General features: G+C 38.4%; 1 protein-coding gene across 2 annotated transcripts in view; it reads left to right on the forward strand.

Moving 5' to 3' along the window:
• The window catches only part of LOC150082960 (nudC domain-containing protein 1), a 144524-nt gene that overhangs the window by 116097 nt on the left and 5579 nt on the right, over positions 1 to 22848 (forward strand). For both annotated transcript variants that reach the window (XM_090376939.1, XM_090376940.1), the window contains one exon: positions 5452 to 5568. In XM_090376939.1, coding sequence (XP_090233065.1) covers positions 5452 to 5568 — 117 coding nt within the window. The remainder of the gene's footprint in view (positions 1 to 5451; positions 5569 to 22848) is intronic.

Raw genomic sequence — 22848 nt, forward strand, 5'->3', positions numbered from 1 at the left:
CACGCTGAATTCTGATGGGATCCTTCCACTTGTTCAGATTACGAATCTAAGGGGGCATAAATTCAAATTAAGAAAAGACAGATGTAGAATAGATGTGCGGAAATTTTCCTTTAGCCAGAGGGTGGTTAATTGCTGGAACAAACTTCCATCTGTCGTTGTGGAAGTTGATAGGTTGAATAAATTTAAGGAGGCATTTGGAGGGAATGGTGTGATTTTTTTTTTTTTGGCTGATGCTGCATAAGCTCAACATTTGCTTTCTTGCATCACATGCCACTACTACTACTACTACTACTACTACTGCAGTACTTTAGATTTGTCCATGTTAAACTTCAGTTGCCACCTCCCAGCCATTCTGCTCAACTTTTCGAGATCCTGTTGCAGTAGTGTACTATCATTACTGCCATTAACAACCTTCCAACTTTGTTGATCAAAACTTAACAGGGAGCTCAATGATTTTGTGATAACTGAGAGGGAAGTGGAAGAGGAATTGTTGAAGCTAATCGCAAAAAAAGGCACCTGTGATGGGTGAAATCTATCCAGTTATATTAAGGGAGGCAGCAAAGGAGGTATGTAAACCCATAGCCATAATTATGAGAGCATATTTGGAATCAGGAGAGATCCCTATCGACTGGAGATTTGTAAATATATCCCAATTCACAAAAGGGATCAAAAAGCAACATGAGTGATTACAGCCCCGTTAACTTCTGTTCCAGGGAAAATAATGGAGTCACTGATTGAAAAAGTAATGCAGGGCCATCTAGACAGGAATGGAGTTATACTGCAGTCACAGCATGGATTTGTTAGGGGGATTTATACTGCAGTAGCAAAGTATCAGTAATTTGTTACTCTGTAAAGTTATTAAAGTGATCAGTAACAAAGGAACTTGATGCAAAAAAATAGTTTTGATATCATATTTGGATTTCAGAAAAGCAATATGGAAATAAGGGTAGGTTACTGCTATGGATAAAGGGATGGTTAGGTGGGAGAAGAGTGTCTATTGTTATTAATGGATTAATGATATCAGTGGGGTCTCCTTGGGCCCATTGTTGTTTTCTATATTTATTAATGCCATTGATGAAGGTACATCAGACTTAATGTCTAAGTTTGCAGATGATACAAAAGTTGGCAGAGTGGTTAATGACAGTAATCGAGGTTGGCTACTGCAACGTGGTCTAGAAAAATTGGACAGATGGGATGAGAAATGGCAACTGAAGTTTAATATTGACAAATGCAAGGTACTACATATGGGTAGCAGTAAACACAGAGTAATGTACCAACTGTGTGGTACTACACTCAGGGTAGTGGAACATGAAAAGAATCTGGGAATAATTGTGCAGTCAGATATGAAGAGGTCTGAGCAGTGCAGACAGGCTGCCAGGACAGCTCAGGGGTTTTTTGACAAATCTTTATCAAAATTTTGTCAAATTTTGATAAAGAGAAAATTTTGCTAGCAGGAACAAGGAGGTGATTATCCCATTGTGTAAGGCAATGTCAGGCCACATCTTGAGTACTGTATACAGGAAGGGGCTGCTGGAATGAGTACAGAGAAGGGCAACGAAATCGGTCAGGGGAACAAAAGGGTACTCTTACCAAGAAAGGCTTTGGTTCTGCAAATTGCGGTGTGTGTGGAGACTAGGCATCTGCGAGGTGATCTGATCTGATTGAGGTGTTTAAGGCTTTGAATGCTGATGGGATTTTTCTCTTGCTTAGACAATGCACATGAGGAGACAAATTCAAATTGAGAAAAGATGTGCAGAAGTTTGCCTTCAGCCACTGGGCAGTTGATTGTTGGAACAAGCTTTCATGTGTTGTTGTTGAAGTGGATAGTTTGAATAAATTTGTATATCACTGAGAGAACCTGATGAACTATTCTAGCAGCCATCTACACTGCTCGGAGAATTTCATGTCAGTCCACACAATTACTTTAGGATTATTTCATTCCCCTCTACCTTGAATGTGGTACTACCTAATTGATATGTTAATCCGGGATTACTGCTACCCAAATCAGTACCTTGCATTTATCAACATGAAAATTCAGTTGTATTTTATAGCCCATCTGCCTAATTTTTTCTAGATCTTTCTATGAAAGGAATGAAGGTCTAGTATGCCTTGATTCCTATCATTAACCTTGTGCCAACCTTTGTATCATGTGCAAATTTAGGACACTAAGTTTGATATGCCTTAATAAATATTGCAAACAGTAAGGGTCCTCAGAACTAGGGACGTCACATGTAACTAAGGTAATTCTATCCATGGGTAGATTTATCACAATACATCTTCATAATATTCTTTCAATACATCTTGTATATGTTAATACAGTGGATTTCGGTTATTTGGGCCACCAGTTAATCAGGGCAGCCGTTTATTTGGGGCAAATCTTAAAAAACAGAAACCAATTGAGAAAATAGCCAGGGTTTACTTCGCTTAATTGGGACAGCATGCCGTTTAATCGGGGCAGGAGACTGCAGCACTGGAGATTACCCTACGATTGTTTCCGATGGTACCACGTGGTTCAGTTGAAATTCTGGAGGTCAGAACCATGAAACAATAAAAACAATTAGCAGTCACCTGTTTATTGGGCTTTTCTGTTAGTGAAATCTATCATAAACGGACAGTAAACTCGATCTTACTGAATTTGCAATAATACCGACAGCTGGAATTCTGTGGGTTATTATGGTGAAATGTGTTTACACTTCCATGGAATCTTCAATCATATAAAAAAAATTAATTTTCAGAGCTCTTCATTCCTATTTTTAAAGCTTTGTAACTCGTTACTCCGTTCTCACTGGGCGCCTCCGTAGCCAGGTGGGAAGGAGCAGCAGTGCGTAGCACACGCTTCTTGATTAGACCGGGGTTCGAGCCCGTCACCACCAAATACGGAGGATGCGGAAAGGTCAGGGAATGACTACCGCATATTCCCGGAGCAATATGGCCTTAGTTGCTAATGCTCCTAAAAACCAAATAACAAACAAACAAACAAACCGTTCTCACTTACGCGTATCGTGTTACTTGCAATTTGTGTGTGCCATGTTCTTTGTTATTGATTGCTTATCTTTTTACTGTTTTAAATTTTAACCCCCACCCAAAAATGTCAGTGAACAGAAATGTCAACTAGTTGGTATGTTAATATTACAGTACGTATTAATTATTCCGATTATCACGTATATTCTTCCGATTTTCACATATCATTTAATTTTTTAATTGGTAAGGTAATAAAGGGTAAATTTGTGTTTAATATATCTTTGCTTTTATAGCCTGTGGATAATATTCCTCCTATTTTTGCTAATTAGAATCGCTGTTTAATAGAATTAAAATTCAATTCACAAACGTGATCACAATGACTGGCGCTTACTACACATCGTATAGTGAACGGTACTTTACTGTGGTGACTTCGTCATAACATGATTTGATTGTACAGTGACGTAATTGTTGTACATTGTATTTTTAACTATTTACGTGAAACTTTGGATAATTGGGGCAGTCGCTTAATCGGGCCAAAATGCACTAGTCCCGATGTGTCCCAAATAACTGGAATGGACTGTACCAATATTTAACAGGGAACCTACATATCATATAGTAACTGGCTGCCAGTGTGCTATTATTATTGGTAGTGACAAATGGTGAAAGAAAGAAAGTTTTAAAGCATCAGCCAAAAAAAAAAAAAAAAAAAACATCTGTTATCACCTATCCATTCTCTCCAATAGTTTGTCTAGTTTTTCTTGAATTTATTTAAATTATCCACTTCTGCAACAACAGATGGAAGTATGTTAAAAAATTTGACCACTTCCTGGCTGAAGTCAAATTTCCTTTGTGTGTAGCCGCAGAAAGAGGGAGAATGCCATCAACATTTAGCTTGCTCAATCCATTCAAAGTCCTATTGCACCTCAATCAGATCACCTCATATGCCTAGCTCTAGACTGCAGTTGCAAACTGAAGCCTTTCTTGGTAAGACAACCCTTTTGTTCCCCCTCACCAATCTTGTTGCCCTTCTCTGCACCTCTTCCAGCAGATCTCCATCCTTACTAAAATGAGATTTACAGGCCTGTATGCAATAGTCAAGATGTGGCTAACCATTTGCCTTGTACAGTGGGATAATCACCTACTTATTCCTGCTAGCAAAATTCCTGTATATCACTGAGAAAACCCCATGTGTTGTCCTGCCAGTCTGTCTGCACTGCTCAAAGAACTTCATATCTACTACTTTTATTTTCTACTACCTTAACTGTAGCAAATCTCTTGCATTTGTTAATATTAAACTTCAACCCATGCTGTGACTGAAGTATAATTACACTTCTGTCTACATGGTCCTGCATTACTTCTTTAACCAGTAATTCCATTATTTTCCTTGAACAGAAGTTAAGCTAACAAGTGTGTAATTACTCGTATCACCCTTTGATCCCTTTGTTTCTTGGAGTATCATATACAGTGGAAAGTAGTTGGCCATACAGCAGTTGGTTTTGTTGTCCGAAAAAAGTCACAAAGTTGAAATAAAATAAAAAAAATAAAAAAAAAACACCCAAGAGGAATTTCATTGGCAGAGTCCCAGTGAAAAATCACACACACACTTTCATCACAAAAGTAAATGCACAATTCATGCAGTGATGTCATGCCCATAGAAACTGACCTCTGGAATAGTGAGAAAGGACTCTCTCGTAGCAACAAATATTAATATACATTGTGTTCATCAATTGGCAGAACTTGGTATGATGCCACTCCATTTTCTTTGACAGTATAGTGGTTCCATCACTTGTTTAGAAAAGTCTAGGGTTGAATCCTGTAAGCAGCTGTAGATAGCTTATCTCAGCCAAAAGGAGTATATTCTTCTTTCACCCCCTCTCCCAGTGAGTTATGGGTTTTTCAATAGAAAAACCCATAACTCACTGGGAGAAATTGGCCTATGAACTCATATTTAGCATTATGATGGTTTAGACTTATGGTTTTAGTGGATGAAATCTCTGAAGGAGAAGCAATATTTCACCACCTAGGCGCAATTTCACGATGTGATGACTTAGTAAAATAATGTGGCCCTAATGGAGCGACCTTGTATGAGCCTAACAAACCACTGTGGAGTTAACTGGAAAGTCATGCAAGAGCTCATCCATAGAAGCTACATCATTTGCACAATTAAACAGTACTGGAGAAATGGAGAAACATTGGTTCTTTCATGTTGTAAGAATATTAAAAAAAAACTTGCAATGCAGTAACCATGAAGTTGTCTTGCTTCCAGTTGATGTTATCATCTCCATATAATGCTTGCTGTATGCTTATATCATAGGTAATAGTTGAAGCAAGCAGAAGAATTTTTGTGAGAAAAAAAAAACTGCTGTTTTTTTTAAAAATGGAGTTTTAAGGTAGGTGGTTTTTTTTTTTTTTTTTGCCATATTAATATCCCCTGCTCCATTAGCTTTATGTACTGAAGGCTTTTAAAGTTTATATTTTTTTGTATTTCAGGTACATGAGAGGAACAGACCTCCATATAACTCTCAGCAGTTAGAGGATTGCGATGTCTGTACAGAGATATTCTTATTCTTGCGACTGGATGGTGACAGTCATAGAGTAACTCATCAGGTTTGAGCTTCTTATCAGAATATACAAGTTCTACTGTGGCTTAATGCATTATATTTATTTTTTATAAATTTATTGGCTGCCAACCATACAGCTTTGCATGGTAATCATTATTTCCAATTAGTACCTCAAGATAGCTTGAAATAGGATCCAAAACTGCAGATAATATCAATTCTGTGAGTAATAAGTTAATTTATAAATGACTTATTAATCACAAATGCATATTAGCCATATTTTAGTAATGAATTTTCATAGCACTGGGCTAGGTTGAGTGAGTGAGTATTTTATGAAAATGAACACTTTGTTGCAACTTTTTAAATGTTAATTACTTCTTATTTTGACTTGATTAATTTCAGCTTTTGTATGGCCAAATTGGATACCTAACACTAGCAGATACAAGTTTATCTTACAATTTTTCAAGTAGTTTTCTTGCTGCCATCTGTTATAAACTGTCTGCCATCTATTATAAACTGTCTACAATTACTTGGGAACAAAGATTAGGCAGCAGCAGCTGTTTGAAGATTTCTAGACAATTTGTACACAAATGAACGCATTATTTGAATACATATATAAATACATATAAATACATATATATATTACATTTCGAATTATTTGAAATGTAATATATATATGTATTTACCACGGGGAGTCCACACATGAAAATCATGATATACAGGGTGTTTCAAAAGTGATGGTCAATAATTTAAAGGTGAATGTACAGACTACAATATGCAAAAAAAGCCTAGTAAACATGGGTCCTTAAGTGAATTGTTTTCAAGATATTGCACATTTCTAGTTGGGATCCACCACTGATTTGTTTGTTTAGGTTAGGTTATGCTCATTCTCTCCCTTTCCCCTCTCTCAATGCTCTGAGACATAGCAGGCATACTAGTACTTGTCAAAGGATAGTCAACATGAAAAGAGGTTACAGCAACGAAGAGTATGTGGACATGCACTTCATGTATGGTTAAAGCCAGTGGCAGTGCACTTGAGGCTGCACATTTGTACTAAGAAGCATTTCCCCGCCGAAGACAGCCCAACAGGCACACATTTATCAGGGTACATCAACGCCTTAGAGAACATGGGTGCTTCTCACATAGAGTACGAGCAGGTAGGCCCAGAAGCATAACACCTGACGTTGAGGAAAGGGTGTTAGAAAGAATCGAACAATATCCAGGAATTTTGACAAGGAGGGTTGCTCTGTAAGAGCGTGTACTGAGTCATAGCAGCATGTGGCTAAATTTACATTGCCAGTTACTGTACCCCTACCATATCCAGTGTGTACAAGGTTTCAGCAATACAGACTACCCTCCCAGAGTGAACTTCTGCCAGTGGATGCAACAACAGTGTGTCCTGAACCCCTAATTTTTAAACATCATTTTGTTCACTGATGAAGCTGGGTTTACTCGTGATGGTATTTTTAATTTTCATAACTTTCACGTTTGGTCCGACGAAAAGTCTAATGCACTTCACGAGTAACGATATCAACAATGTTTCTCGTTGAATGTCTGGGCAGGACTACTAGGAGACTGTCTAATTGGACCACACTTTCTGCCAAACAGGCTACCAGGAGAGCTGTACCTTCAGTTCCTGCAGAATGTTCTTCCAGACCTCCTTGATGATGATAATGTTCCACTTCAGCAATGCCAGAACATGTGGTGGCACCTCCGTAGCCAGGTGGGCAGGAGCAGCAGTGCGTAGCACACGCTTCTTGATTAGACCGGAGTTCGAGCCCGTGACCACCAAATATGGAGGATGCGGAAAGGTCAGGGATGACCACCGCATATTCCCGGAGCAATATGGCCTTAGTTGCTAATGCTCCTAAAAAAACAAATAAAATAAAAAAAAAAAATGAAAAAAAGAACATGTGGTTTATGCATAATGGTGCATCGGCACATTTTGCTCAAGTTGTGACTCGGTATCTAACTAGACGGTATGGTCAACGGTGGATAGGTAGAGGTGGGCCCTGTAATGTAGCCTCCCAGACCACCAGACTTAAATTCTATGGATTTTTGAATCTGGGGTCATGTAAAAAGTTTGGTGTACACTTCTGACATTAACGCAGTTGATGAATTGCAGCGTCGGGTTGAAGGAGCCTTTCAGCAAATCAGAAATGACCCAGGAATGCCTGAGAGGATTTGCAACTCAATGCAGAGAAGACTACAAAGCCATATACGGATGCAAGGACAGAATTTTGAACACCTTTTGTAACATCTGTAAAATCCTGTGGTGTTGAAACCAAAAATTAAAAATGTATTATCTTATGTTTAATAAAACCACCCTTAGCAAAGGATTCAGTTTTTTTGCTAAACTAGTGCTCCCATAGTCAGTGGTGGATCTTAACAGAAAATGGTTCTTTTGCGGCCCGATGTTCACTGGGACTTTTTTGCTTATTTTAGTTTGTACTTTTCACCTTTAAATTATTGATCATCATTTTTAAACATCCTGTATATGAGTACATACATATTCCTCAGGGCCCACGCTTGAAAAATAAATATACAGTAAACCTCTGCTATTCACGGTATCTGTATTCACGGTTTCGCATATTCGCGGTCGCTGATTTAATATAAAATGAAACCTAAAAAAATGTGAATTTTAAAGCAGCATGAACATTTTCCTCCATAAAAAAACATGGGCGTGGCTAAAATTATCTTTCCCGGTCAAAACAGTGCTCAGTGGGTGGGGGGAGAGGAGTGACAAGATCGTGAGCGTGAATGTTTCTTGCTAATCCTAGTTCAGTATGTGTTATGCGCTTGTCATGGAAGGTTTCATCGTTTGCTTTTAATTTATATGCTTATAAATTGAATAAATTTATCAATTTATAAATTGATATGCTTACAAAAGTGATAAATCTACCATTTTGCAGTGTAAAACAGACTTTTTTGAGTGTGTTAATGGAAGAAAGTGACTTTATTGTGGACAAGTTCTTTCTAATCCGTACAAAAATATGGCTATGAATAACAAGGGAAATGTGAAAAGATCAAAGAAGGTGATGACATTAGCGAATAAAATTGAGTTATTAGATAAAATTTCTAATGGTGAACGTGTCTCCTCAGTGGCAAAACATTATAAAATCAATGAGTCAACGGTACGATCAATCAAGAAATCAGAAGAAAAAATCTGCCGTAGTGTCCGTGAAAATGCGCTAATTGCTTCAAAAATTTGCTCTGTAACTCGTGATGTTAAATTAGAAAAAGTGGAAAAGGCTTTAAATCTGTAGATAGAAGACTGAACTCAAAATAAAATTCCGTTAAGTTCACTCATCATTCGTGAAAAGGCAAAACTCCTTTATCAACACTTTAGCGAAACTGGTGATAGCACTGGCGGGATAAGTTTTTTAGCTAGCAAAGACACTGGTTTGAAAGATTTGTTCGAAATTTCTAATAAATATTACATTTAATATTAAATTGTTTCTTATTTTCATTTTGATGCCATATGCTTGCATTTCACTATGTACTATTTATGTACATAGTCATATCATGAAGGTACATATAATACATACATAGACAAAATTTTAGATTAGTTTTTCTTATATATTTCATACTTTGGAACGGAACCCCTTTATTACTATGGGAGCCATAACTCGGTATTCGCGGCATTTCTCAGGAATGTAACTCCCACGAATAGCGGGGGTTTACTGTATATATATATATATATTGGTCAATTTTATTTAATGCTATCTATGTGTAGGGAATTAGGTGTATAATTCATATATATACGTACATACTTGCAAAAGGGTTGAATTGGTCTTAGAAGAATATATTTTAATTGTTGAACGATGTCATTTTTAAAATACTATAAAAGGTATAACTATAAACTATATCAGTCTTGTTACAGCATCATTCTAATAATGCTGTCATAACTTAAGACATTTTTGGAATTGATTTTAGAAACTGCATTTATATTCTTTTGAATACCATCAAGGCAAATTCCCATTCTTTGAGGGTTCATTTCAATTTTCAAAACAGCCAAAAGTGACCCATACCAGGCAAATATAAACAGTGAATTTGATTCAGTAGTGAGTAAGATTATGGTGTGTGGTTAAGACCGGGCTAGCCGGGTGGATAAAATGCCTGTCTGGCAACCCAAAGGTTGCGGGTTCGATTCCCGCCTCGTGCTTGGATCAAAGTACTGCAAAAACCTTGGGAGGTGCATTATGGCCACAGAAGCCTATGTGCCAAGAACTACCAAAACAAAAAAAAAACAAGAACATCTTGGTAGGAAATTGAATACAGAGATGCATACAACTTTCAAATTATTTCAATGTATTGAAATGATTTAAAATTGTAAACTTGCGAACTTTGCTGTTTTGCTGTGTAGGGAAAACTTGGCCCCCATTTAGGGGTTAGAGGCATGTTAGCCTTTGCTCTATATTTAATTCAAAGTTTTTTCCCCATCCACCTCTTGACAGCTCATTTAGACTAATACGCATTGAAACAATTTGAAAGTTATGTATTCTGCATATGATTTCTAGCTTGGGTTTATATTTTTAGACAAATAGCAGAATCACCTTTGTGGTGATGCTATTTATATAAAACAATATTAGTAATTTAGTTTGACTTGTGGACAACATTGTCATCCCTGATGTGAGCATAAGCCCATGCTTTAATGGCTGACAGTTAGTCTCTGTCTCCAAGGTGGAAATTGAATGCAGACATGCACACAGCTTTAAAATTATTTCAATGGTTGTATTGATATATGAATATATGAGAATTATTCCAAAAGTAATGCTCAAATTTGTTTATTTTATAACATAATTTACATTAGAAAACTTAAATGTAGTCTCCTTCACACCTTATGACTACTTCTAAACAGTTGGGTAGTTTTTAAATGCCATTCACCTATCTGATGTGTTGGGTCACAGCTGCACTCAATGCTTCTAAAAGGCAGATTAGGAGAAAAGCCAAACGTGACTCCTGGATCTCATTTGCCTCAACTATCACCAAAGACACTGACCCACGATTCATTTGGAGAAGAATTAAAGCGCTAAATGGAAAGTTCACTCGACCACCCTCTCTAATACTCTGCTGGAATGGGAAAGATCTATCGGCACCTAAGGAAATTGCCAATGCGCTAGCAGAATCATTCTCTACAATATCTGCTTCTGCTTCCTACTCCATCTCCTTTCAGCGCATCAAGGCAGATGCAGAACACCGCAAAATTAACTTCTCCACACGGCTCTCACTTCCATACAATCAACCATTTAATATAACAGAACTCAAAGAATCCTTAAATAAATCTTCAAATAGTACTGCCTGCCCAGACGACGTACATTACATCATGCTGAAACAATTATTCGAAGAGGACTTACGTACCCTATTGATCTTCTATAATAGAATCTTCTCAGAAAATGCTTATCCACTTTCCTGGCGTCATTCTCTCATACTTGCCATACCAAAAACAGGCAAAGACCCTTCTTTGGTTAACAATTATATTCCAATATCTCTCACAAGCTGCATGGGGAAAATTTTTGAAAGAATGGTACATACGAAGCTTACCTGGATCTTAGAAGCAGAGAACCTTTTAACAGATCATCAGAGTGGCTTTCGTAAGAACAGATCCACTCTTGATGTCCTTATCAAAGCTGAATCGAATATTCGCAATGCCTTTGTCATGAAGCAACATCTAGTCATGGTCAATTTAGATATTGAAAAGGCATTTGATACTACCTGGCGACATGGTATTATTATGGACCTTTATCACCTAGGACTAAGGGGTCATCTCCCTCAGATAATTCAGAATTTCCTGCGCCACTGCTCTTTTCAGGTCCGTTATCAGAACGTACTGTCTACACCCTATATTCAGGAAGGAGTACCACAGGGATCTATACTCAGTGCAATGTTATTTGCAATTAGAGTCAACAGCATAACCAGAGACATCCCCAAAACCGTGGAGGCTTATATGTACACGGATGACCTCGCCATCTCCAGCCAATCGCAAAGCATGAACACCATTGAACATCAACTCCAACTTGCCATTAACAGAATTGAATCCTGGATGTCACGCAATGGATATAAACTAGCTGAACAAAAGTCTACCACCACTCACTTTTGTAAGAAACGTGCTGTCCACCGCCATCCTGAATTACGGCTAAACAATAGTTTGATACCAGTAGTAAACAGCATCAGACTTCTGGGCCTGATATTAGATAGTAAGCTTAACTTCCAAGCACATATCACATATCTACGAACTACTTGTCTAAAACAGTTGAACATGCTTCGATCAGTCTCATCCATGTCGTGGAGAGCTGATCGATACTCCTTACTTCACCTCTACAAATCTCTGATCCGTTCACGCTTAGATTATGGTTCTCCTCTATATGACTCAGCTAGGAAAAGCACATTAGATCGGCTAAATGTCATCCAGCACAGTGCCCTGAGGACTGCTCTGGGCGCATTCAGGACTTCTCCCATGCAAAGTCTTTATATTGAAGCCCACGAGCCTCCATTACATCTTCGTAGAAAAACATTATTGCTTTTCTATGCTTCTAAGATCCAGAGTCTTCCATCGCACCCCAGTTGGGAGTATCTTTATCACACTCGGTGGGATTCTTTTTATGAGAATAAGCCACATGAAAATCGACCTGCTTCAATCAGGATCAAAGATCTTATTCAGAGTTGGAACATTGATTTAGCTGATATTTTTCAGAAAACAACTGCACCTGTTCCACCTTGGACGTATGTTTGTGCCTCACATGACACACATTTTCTCCAGTGGGGGAAGAATGTCATACCTCCCAATAACATGAGACAGTTGCACTCAGCTCATGCTACTCTTAACTCCCATGCCTGTAAAATACATACTGATGGGTCAAAAACTGACAGTATGGTAGGTGCTGCAGCTGTTTTTCCTTCATGTACAATTTTAGCCACACTACCTTTATCATGCACTACTGAACTTTATGCCATCAAGTTAGCACTTAGTAAGATTATTGAACTTTGCATCTCACCCGCAATAATTTACACAGATTCCCTCAGTGCTATCTATGCCATAAGGAAGAATTTATCTTCTTCTCATCCTACATTGAAAGAAATTCATTCCCAACTATTCTTCTATAGTGTGTCGAATCAGTCAATCAGTTTTTGCTGGATCCTTGGCCATTCTGGCATTCCGCTAAACATCCTCAATCCACTCTCTCTCTCTCTCACAACATCCTCAGGTTCCATACACTGATTACAAGCCTGTTATTCATAAAGCATGTTACGACAACTGGTCACAGATATGGAAAAGGAATACTAACAGCAAACTTTACCAAATAAAACAAGAACCAAAGCTGTGGCTCTCTTGCTTCAGACCAAACAGACGTGAGGAAGTGGTGTTTGTAAGACTAAGAATTGGACATACTCATCATACCCATCTCTACTTGCTATTGGGAGAAAGCCCACCTCAGTGTTCGACCTGTAACAGTCGGCTTACGGTCTGCCATTTTCTGCTTGATTGTCCCTTGCATTCAACCATCTGGTCAAACACTTTTCAATCAGTTTCCAGGCTTAATGTATCATCTGATTTATCTCATATCCTAGGAAACAATGCAAATATTGAAGAACTTTTAATATATTTAAAATGTATTGGCCTGTACAAAAGTATATAATTTAAAACAACTATAAAGATAGGGTCATGCAATTAAACGATGAATAGACACAATTTGGCCTCAGTTGCCCTTGTGTCTTTAAACCCAATAACAACAACAACAATGCTTCTAAAGACAGAAATCTTTGTCCATGCAGTGGTTTCTTGAGCTTGGGAAATAGATCATAATAACAAGGACTCATATCAGGACTGTAAGGGGTTGAGGGCCCACTTTCTATCAATGAAAATAGGCTGTACAGACTGTGTGATATGAGGTTTTGCATTGTCAAGGAGTACAAGCACATCAGCATCCAACATCTGTTGCTGCTTCTGATGAAAAAATGTTGCGTAATGGTATTAGTATTAGCAATGGCCGCATGGTGCAAAGAAGCTTATGGGTTATGCTGTACCAGCCAAAAAAAAAAAGAAAGAAAGAAAATAAAATAAAAAATAATAAAAATATAAAAATAAAATATAATAATAATAATAAGAAAATTTTAAAAAAAATAATAAGAAGAAAAAAGGAAATAGACAGCCTATGCATTTCCCTCCTCCTGTAGGTAATTATCCAGCTGACCTTTGAATTTCCCCAAACTGTCACCTCTACCACCCATGTAGGTAACTTATTCCAGTTATTTATAATTCACTGGCTAAAATAAAACTTCCTGCAATCCAGTCTAAACATCTCCCCCCCCCTGTAACTTGAAATTATGGCCCCGAGTTCTAGAATCATTTATAACAGTGGTCTCAAACTGGCGGCCCGCATCCGGCCCCCCAAAGCAATTTTACACGGCCCACGAATACATTTCAATTATGTATTTGTTGTAAATACTGTGCTTATAATTTTAGAGACAGAGAGATATGGACTGAGCTTATGTGCGCGACTGCTATTGAAGGAAAAAGAGATAGAATGAATAGGTTAGGGCTTTGTCTTTGTCACTGTATGCTTGTATGCCAGGCCACGTGACTGGGGTAAGGTGGGAGAACTTCCCATGTCAGTACAATCAGTAAATTTAGTTCGCCAGCCGACAGTTGGTGGTGCTTCAGTATTGTGGTGTTTTCGATTTTTTCTATTGAGTTGGTACTTCTGATATATATATATTTTCCTTGAGTCAGTCACTAGTTGGTTAGCTGTATGCACAGCTATGCAGTTCATATTGCTATATAGATGGAGACAAACTAACGTACGGCCCGTCAGCTGCTTTCAGATCGTACATTCGGCCCGCATGCAATTTGAGTTTGAGACCACTGATTTATAACTGTGAAAATTTCGTCCTCATTCATTTTACTTATGCTCAGAGCCTTAAACACCCCAGTCGAATATGTGGATTGCTCTGCAACCCATATTCCTCATATGGATGCCCTTTCGCCGATTTCACCAGGCGAGTTATCCATCTTTGGACCCTTTCAAGAAGCACAATTTCTTTCTGTAGGTGCGATCTCCATACTTGAACACAGCATTCAAAGTGTGGTCTAACAATAGCCTTATATAATGGGATAATGATGTCCTTATCTCTACTAACAATTGCTTGATAAATCATCGATAGGACACTATGAGTCTCCCTTGCAACCTGTCTACAATGCTCAGAGAACTTCATGTGTGACTGTATCACAACACCCAAGTCCCCTTCCTCCACTACTGGGTTTAGTTCAACTCCACCAAGTGTATAAGTTATTTTGGGGTTACTGTTCCCCAGGTGTAATACCTTACACTTTGCTGGATTAAAGCATAGCTGCATTTTTCTGACCATCCAGAAGTCTATCTAGGTCATTCTGAAGAATCACTTCAGAATGACTTAGCAGGTAGAGTAGTACTCTACCAATTTTTACATCATCTGCAAATTTAGACATCACACCCTCTATTCCTTCATCGATGTCATTCATGAAAATCAAAAACAACAGTTGTCATAATACTGATCCTTGGGGAACCCCCACTTCTTATATTAACCCAATCTGAGGACTAACCATTTATCACAACCGAAGATGGCTTTAGGGCCCCTGCCCCGAAGCCATCTAGCTATCCATCTAAGGATTTTCCCTGTGATTCCACCCTTTTCCAGCTTATAAAGTAATTGCTCATATGGGACTGAGTCAAAGGCTTTTGCTGAAATTCAAATAAAGAATGTCGAAATTATTCCCTAAATCCGGCTCTTGAATGACCCTGTGAAAATAGCTAATCAGATTAGTTAAACATGATTTTCCCTTTACAAAACCATGCTGAGTATCCTTCAGAATTCCATTTCTATCTAAACGATCCTGAATTCCACCCTTGATCATTGCTCCCATGATTTTCTCTACTACTGAAGTTAGACTGACTGGCTGGTAATTTCCCACTTCACTCTTAGAACTGCCCTTGTGTATTGGAGATACGTTTGCAGTTTTTCAATCTAACGGAATCACTTCCGAGTTCAGTGATGCTCTCATAATTAGCCTCAATGGTTCAATGCACTCACTTGCTGCCTCCCTTAAGATTATAGGGTATATGCCATCAACCGCAGGAGCCTTACTAGGCTTGTAGGTTCAAAATTTTTTTAATTTTTTCATTAAATAAACATGTGAAATTTCAATATCATTAATTACATTTTTTCAACTTCATTCCCATAATTTCTCATTTACACAAAGGGTTTTTCTTCTCTAAATATTGATGCAAAGTAACTGTTGAATTCATCTGCAACTCCAGCTGGGGTATCTAATACTATCCCACACCCTTATTACATAAGGGTCTGATCTGGTTTGTCCTTCTCTTCTTTGCATTTATATATGTGAAGAATTCCTTATCCCCCCCCCTCTTTGCCAGCCTAACTTTTTCTGTGGCACTGTTACAGATCAATTTGTAGCTGTTACAGCTTTCAGTACTTTTTATTGCTCTGCAACTTTTCCATGCTGTCTTTTTCTGTTTAAGTAATCTTGCAACTTCCTTATTCATCCAACTTGAAATCTTCCTTGTGGGTCTCCAGTTACTGACTTTCATGATCAGTAACTGGAGACTACTATATGATTGCCAGGTGGGCAGGAGCAGCAGTGCGTAGCACACGCTTCTTGATTAGACCGGGGTTCGAGCCCGTGACCACCAAATACGGAGAATGCGGAAAGGTCAGGGAATAACCATCGCTTATCCCCGGAGCAATATGGCCTTAGTTGCTAATGTTCCTAAAAACTCAACAACAACAACTACTATATGATCTTCCTGTGATAAGTGGCAAAAATGTCTTCCTAACTGTAGATCATGATGACCATTTGTTTCACCTTTGATTGTTGATGGAAAAATTTAAAGGGGCATGCTGAAGATCAATGCTTCCACTGAGCTGATTGAGATTTCAGTTCACATTCAAAGTCACATGTCTCATCATTGGCAGCAATATGTTTTAAAACTGTTCACCTTCTTGTTGGTAATGTGCAAATAATTCTGCTGCAATTTCTTACTTCTTTGCTTGTTGTTCATCTGACAACAAATATGGGACCCAGGCAGCCTTTCATTTTTTTAAATATTTCAGTTAAAATTTGGTGAACAGATGAATTCGGTATTCTAGATTTGTTGGCTGTTTCTTCACAGGTTATACATATGTCTTCCTTCAAAGAGGTGGTAATAATGACTGTCCATGTGTTTCTTGTAGATGTTCTCAGTCTACCTAAGTGTTGCCTGTTTTCAACACTGGTCTGATGTTGATGAAATCTCTGAGACCAACTTGAAATTGTGATCCACTATTGACTCACCACACACTTCCTCAACAATTCATAAATTTTTTCAGGATTTTACCATGTCACGTTTCAATTTTGATAAAAGATATTTGATCTGGAATTATAATCTGATTAGAAGTAATATCACCATCCATTTTCAAACAACTCTGCACAAGCATTTAATGAAGGAACTCTTTCAAACTCACTAATGTTTAGGTTAAACTTCAAATTATTATCCTGATAAGTATCGATTATGCAGGCATATGGAGTGAGGGACACAAGTGCAGTGTGCGTTACTTTTGTGATAATCAATTTTAAAATTTATTTATCAGAAAATTTTAGTTGTGATTTTAAATTGTAACCCTGTAACCTTTGCTGTATAAAGAAAACATGGTCTTAATCTCTAATTGAAAGTTTTTCTTTTGTACACTTCTTGGCAGTTTATTTAGATTCAGTATGCATTGAAATAATTTTAAAATTGTATGTATTCTGCATTTCATTTCTGTCTTGGGGACATTCTAATCCCTCCAGTGAGAAAAGCCAACTTTTGATCATCTAGGCTTTGACCATTCTTAGACAAATTCTTCTTTCTAGTGATGCTCTTTGTATAAAACAGTACTGGCAATTTAGGTTGACTTACATTAGGCGAATTCATATAGCATATTTTCACCAATTCAGACACCAAACGGTAGATTTTTTAAATGAGTCACAGACATGAATGATGTCAATGGCAATGAACCCCCTTCCCCCCCAACAGAGGATCTGCCCACTCTTGGCACTTTGTGACCCAGAGACCTTGATCAACCAAATCCTAAAACAGGATCATAGATCTGTTTGATAGTGGTAGACCATATGTTCTGACTGTATGCCAACTCCCTCAGAATGTGGTTTCCAGCTCTTGCTCTGTGCAGTCACTACATCAGTCAATGATACAAGAACTGGAGCCCATTTAATGCTAAGGGTGATGTAACCTATCCCACAACCACTCTCCTTCCAAGGAAAACCAGTTACAAGATTTTATATTCTGAAAACTTGATGAAATAGTAAAAGAAACAGCAAATAATCTAGGCTGACCACTCCCCCCTACAACTATCATGTGGAGTTCAGTCATTACCAACAGTTGGGATCATCATCGTGCATAAAAACTTAGACAAGCACTGACAACCGAGACTAGTACCTCGTATTCTATCAAATGCCTTAGGTATGATTGAGCCACACAGTCATCCCAGTTGCTGAAAAATCTGAGAAAATCTGCCCCCTGATACTCCTTACTTCCTTAAGCAGAAGTGAATCCTTTTTCCCAGGCACAGACCCAACGGTCTTTTGCCACGTTGATGACTCTTGTTACTGATTCACTAGCAATATAGATTCTAAATTATGGTGAAAGAAAAGTGGCAAAAGTTTGAGGGTCTAACAGCTGGAAGAAACACAAATTATGATTCAGGCCCTTAACTCAATTTTGCAATCCTGGGACAAAGCTCCCCCAAGGATAATAGCTGAAAGATTTATCTCTTGCTTAAATCCATCCTGACATTCCACTCATGGAAGCATCAAAAATGAAATTGAACTGAAGTTCATCGGCTACACCTTGTTCAGTATTGAATGTGTCCGGTCATGGTATGATTGTACAAGTCACAATACTAAGGCCTTTCTTCAGAAACTAGGTACTTTCAGACCCTTCAACTTCTCATTGTGACCAACTGTCCTGACCTAAGATCCTCCAGCTGGTTGAGCCTAACCACCCCTAATGCATTATTTCCATTCTCTGGCTCCTTTATCCACTGGCTACTTTCTTTTACTCTGTCAAGGGAAACATGGATCATTGTATCTTCACCACCACAACTGATACCTAGTACCTCTGCAAAAGCCAGGCAATTGTAAACACAGGGAAAATAACAAATGACATGGAACCTGTCAACACAAGTGACTTATATTGCATGGTAATGAAATAGTGCCTACAAACATGGCTAAGGCTGATCCAGCTCATGCTATTGAACAGTATAGTGGTTTCACCACTTGTCACTCATTTAAGGAGGTCTGGGTTTTAATTCTGTTGGAGAGAGACTGGAAGCATTCTTAAAGGCCTTATCAGTCAGAGCTGCTGCTCTCAGTGCAAATCAGCATACATGGTGATTCACAAAGATATTGTATAACATAAAGAGATGATTTCTGAGGTAGTTTTGAGTGAAAAAGTTCATAGGAACCCGGGGTTTGATGCTGAATAATTACGGAGTTATGCAATGTTTGTAGATTCTCAGCAATACACCATTGAGTACATGAGTTATGGGCATGGTTAATTAACTCGTGTACTCATGCAACCTTGATCTAATGTATCCTGACAAAACATACAGTATGCAGAGTGGTGTCATTACTTCAATCAGATCACCTCGCAGGTGCCTAGCCTCCAGACATTGCAATTTGCAGAACTTAAGTCATTCTTGGTAAGAGCAACCCTTTGTTTCCCCTCACCAATCTTGTTGCCCTTCTCTGTACTCATTCCAGCAGTTCTTCATCCTTTCTAAAATGAGGCCTCCAGACCTGTATGCAGTACTCAAGGTGTGACCTGATCATTGCCTTATACAAAGGGATAATCACCTCCTTATCCCTGCTAGCAAAATTCCTATATATCATTGACAAAACCCCAGGAGCTGCTCTGGCAGCCTGTTGATCTCTACACTGATCAGAAAACTTGAGCAGTTACTCCAGGGTTAATGCTACTTATATGCAGTACTTTGCATTTGTCAATGTTAAACTTCAGTTGCCACCTCAGTCCATCTGCCCAACTTTTCTAGATCCTGTTGCAGTAGTGTGCTGTCATTATTTTCATTAACAACCCTGCAAACCTTCGTATCATCTGCAAACTTGGACATTATGCCTGATATATATACCTTCATCAATATCATTGATAATATAGAAAACAACAATGGGCCAAACACTGAACCCTGGGAGACTCCACTAATGACATTAGCCCACAAAGAGCAATGTCCATTGATTACCACGTCATGATGGGCTTAGATGAGCAGCGATATGCATTGAAGTCAAAGGTGGAGTATTTGAGAACCTACTCTAACCATACGCTCATGCATATATCTAACTGAACTTTTGTAAATAAAAATAAATCACCCTTGGGATCCACAGTTATGTTTATAACTCTAATCATATGTCTTGTTGTTATTTTTGAAAGCAAAGCAATTATGGGGGATATAAATATCTGTCATAATTGCCTTCCCCCCCTCAAATCCAAGGTTCAAACTGCCACATCTCTGTAATTGTTTATGTGCACTTTTTAAATCAAAATTGTTGCAGAGATCAGCTCCTCATGTTATGCCATGTCTTTGCAAATATCCCTATGTAACCACAAACTTGTACTGACATAATACACACATGACAGTGTGCCGACCGGGCTAGCCGAGTGGGTAAAGTACCTGCCCGGCAACCCAAAGGTCGCGGGTTCGATTCCCGCCTCGGGCTTGGATCAAAGTACTGCAAAAACCTTGGGAGGTGCAATATGGCCACAGAAGCCGATGCGCCAACAACTACCAAATCAAAAAAAAAAAAAAAAAAAAACATGACAGTGTGGCCTTAGAGGCTAATATGCTTAGGTGCCAAATCGTAACAATTTCAGACCACTTTATCAGCTTGCTTGAATACTACTGAAATTAGTGGAAAAAGCAGTCCATCCCACACTTACAAACTACATCCTTCAGCCCTGTTGATTACTGCAAAACATCACAAGTTTGTTTTGCAGTAGTCAACAGGGCCCTTTAATATGACAAATTGCATTCTGAAGGCCTTCAGTGACAAAGCTGACCTGGTTGTAGTGTACATTGATCTTTGTGTCCTTTGACATAATTACTGCAAACTAATTTCCACCCCTCCACTGAAAATTTTTTAAACCTAAAAGGAAACAGCCTCTCCTCCAGGCACTTCCATAGCCAGGTGGGAAGGAGCAGCAGTGCGTAGCACACGCTTCTTGATTAGACCGGGGTTTGAGCCCGTCACCACCAAATATGGAGGATGCGGAAAGGTCAGGGAATGACCACCGCATATCCCAGAGCAATATGGCCTTAGTTGCTAATGCTCCTAAAAACCAAATAACAACAGCCTCTCCTCCAATTTCCTCTTGATTCCAGAAAAAAGTCATCCTACATCAACAAAACAGCTTATGCTATAATTATTACTTTAGGAGTTCCATATGGCAGAGTCCTCTCTGGCCTGTTGTTCACAGCTGTATTTATGCCTTATGTGTTGAACATTGAGAAGATATCATCTTTACATAGATAATGTTAAGCTTCTCAACATATTCACTTGAGCAGAGCTACAAGCATGTATATCAGTGATCAACTGGGATTGTCATCTTTTAAAATATCTTAGGCAGAATTCAAGCACAGATATAACTGTGCTTGAATTCTGCCTAAACCAGGGTGATAACTTTTTTTTCCCTCTCAGTTCTACGCATTGATAAAAAGAATGACTACTGTGGGATGGTGAGCAATGTGTAGAATCTCCTGCATGTAAGATATGTGATATTTACAAAGAAGTATATTCAGACAACAGCCTATCCTGTATAGAGCTGAAATATGGGTCTCTGCAGTCACAACTCCACAGAAAATATTCTATCTTCTCAGAATATTGCTGATCAAATGGGCTATCCACAAGCATTACCTTCCACCACAAGTTTGAATGGCTAGATAATTATACAGATGGACTTCCCTGATCAACAATAAAACTCTTTATGGGCATTATATCATCCTCTAGTTTCTGGGATTTGTTACCTGACTCCATCACAAACCTTGTGATCAACTGGCCAACTTCTTGTAATCTGATACATGATTTCCATCATAATTGACCTTGAGAGGCCGACCACATTTATAGGAATCAAGTCGCACTCTGGCATCCTTAAACCAACACAGCAATAATACAGTCGTCATTCCACCATTTTGGTGCCTCCGTAGCCAGGTGGGAAGGGGCAGCAGTGCGTAACACACACTTCTTGATTATACAGGGGTTCGAGCCCATCACCACCAAATACGGAGGATGTGGAAAGGTCAGGGAATGACCACCGCATATCCCGGAGCAATATGGCCTTAGTTGCTAATGCTCCTAAAAACCAAATAACAAACAACAACATTCCACCATTTCAGGTCTACTTCTAATTCTGCAGAACATTATCAACATCCCAGGGGGGGTGGGGAAAGAATGTCAATAAGATAAGTCACCAATGAGACATTTCATAATTATGCAAAATGCTAATTTGCTTTGATGTATCAATGAATGCATTTGTATTGCTCATTTATCTGTTATTTTATTTATCCAGTATTTATTTCATGATAAGCTTGTAATACAATTATTTGATGTTTTCTTTAGTGTCTGTATATTTTTAAATTTATACCTTGTAAACTGTGAAAGGACCAGTATGTCTTGATCTATTGCTGTTCTGTAATACATCAAGCATGCAATGAAGTTTCTTTATTAATAGAGGGGGCAATCAGTTTTCTGAGGAGAGATCAATAAGTTTGGAAATGGCTATTAGCGGTGCTCTGGGTTTTAGACAAAAGCAAATTCACTTTTTTTGGTAATGCTCTCTGCACAAAACAGTATAAGCCCAAGTCTTGATAGCTGAAGGTTGGCATTTATCATTGGAGGCAGTAGAGCATCCAGCAGAATTTTGCAAGCAACTCTGATTACAGGAACTATACGTTTGACAAACCTTTTTGAATGCCCCTAGCAGTAACATAAAAAAGGTTAGACTGCAAAAGTTGATTCTGAAGAATCGCCAACTAAGAGAGCAAAGAACTGGAACAAGTATTTCTTCATGTATGTGAATAGAAAGAAGAAAATGATTCAAATTGGGCCCTTACATGGTGAATATGGGGAAGTCATAGGTAACTGCAAGAGAATCTAAATAGAACTGGTATTCTGAAGGAAACAGCACAGTTTTGTAAAAGACAAAACTTGTTCAAATAATCTGGTTAGCTATTTTGAAAGGGTCACTTATGATTTGGTTGTAGAAAATAATTTTTACATTGTTTATTT

The sequence above is a fragment of the Mastigoproctus giganteus genome, chromosome 7, assembly GCF_048544385.1.
Source record: "Mastigoproctus giganteus isolate SK-2022 chromosome 7, ASM4854438v1, whole genome shotgun sequence".
Taxonomy (NCBI): Eukaryota; Metazoa; Arthropoda; class Arachnida; order Uropygi; family Thelyphonidae; genus Mastigoproctus; species Mastigoproctus giganteus.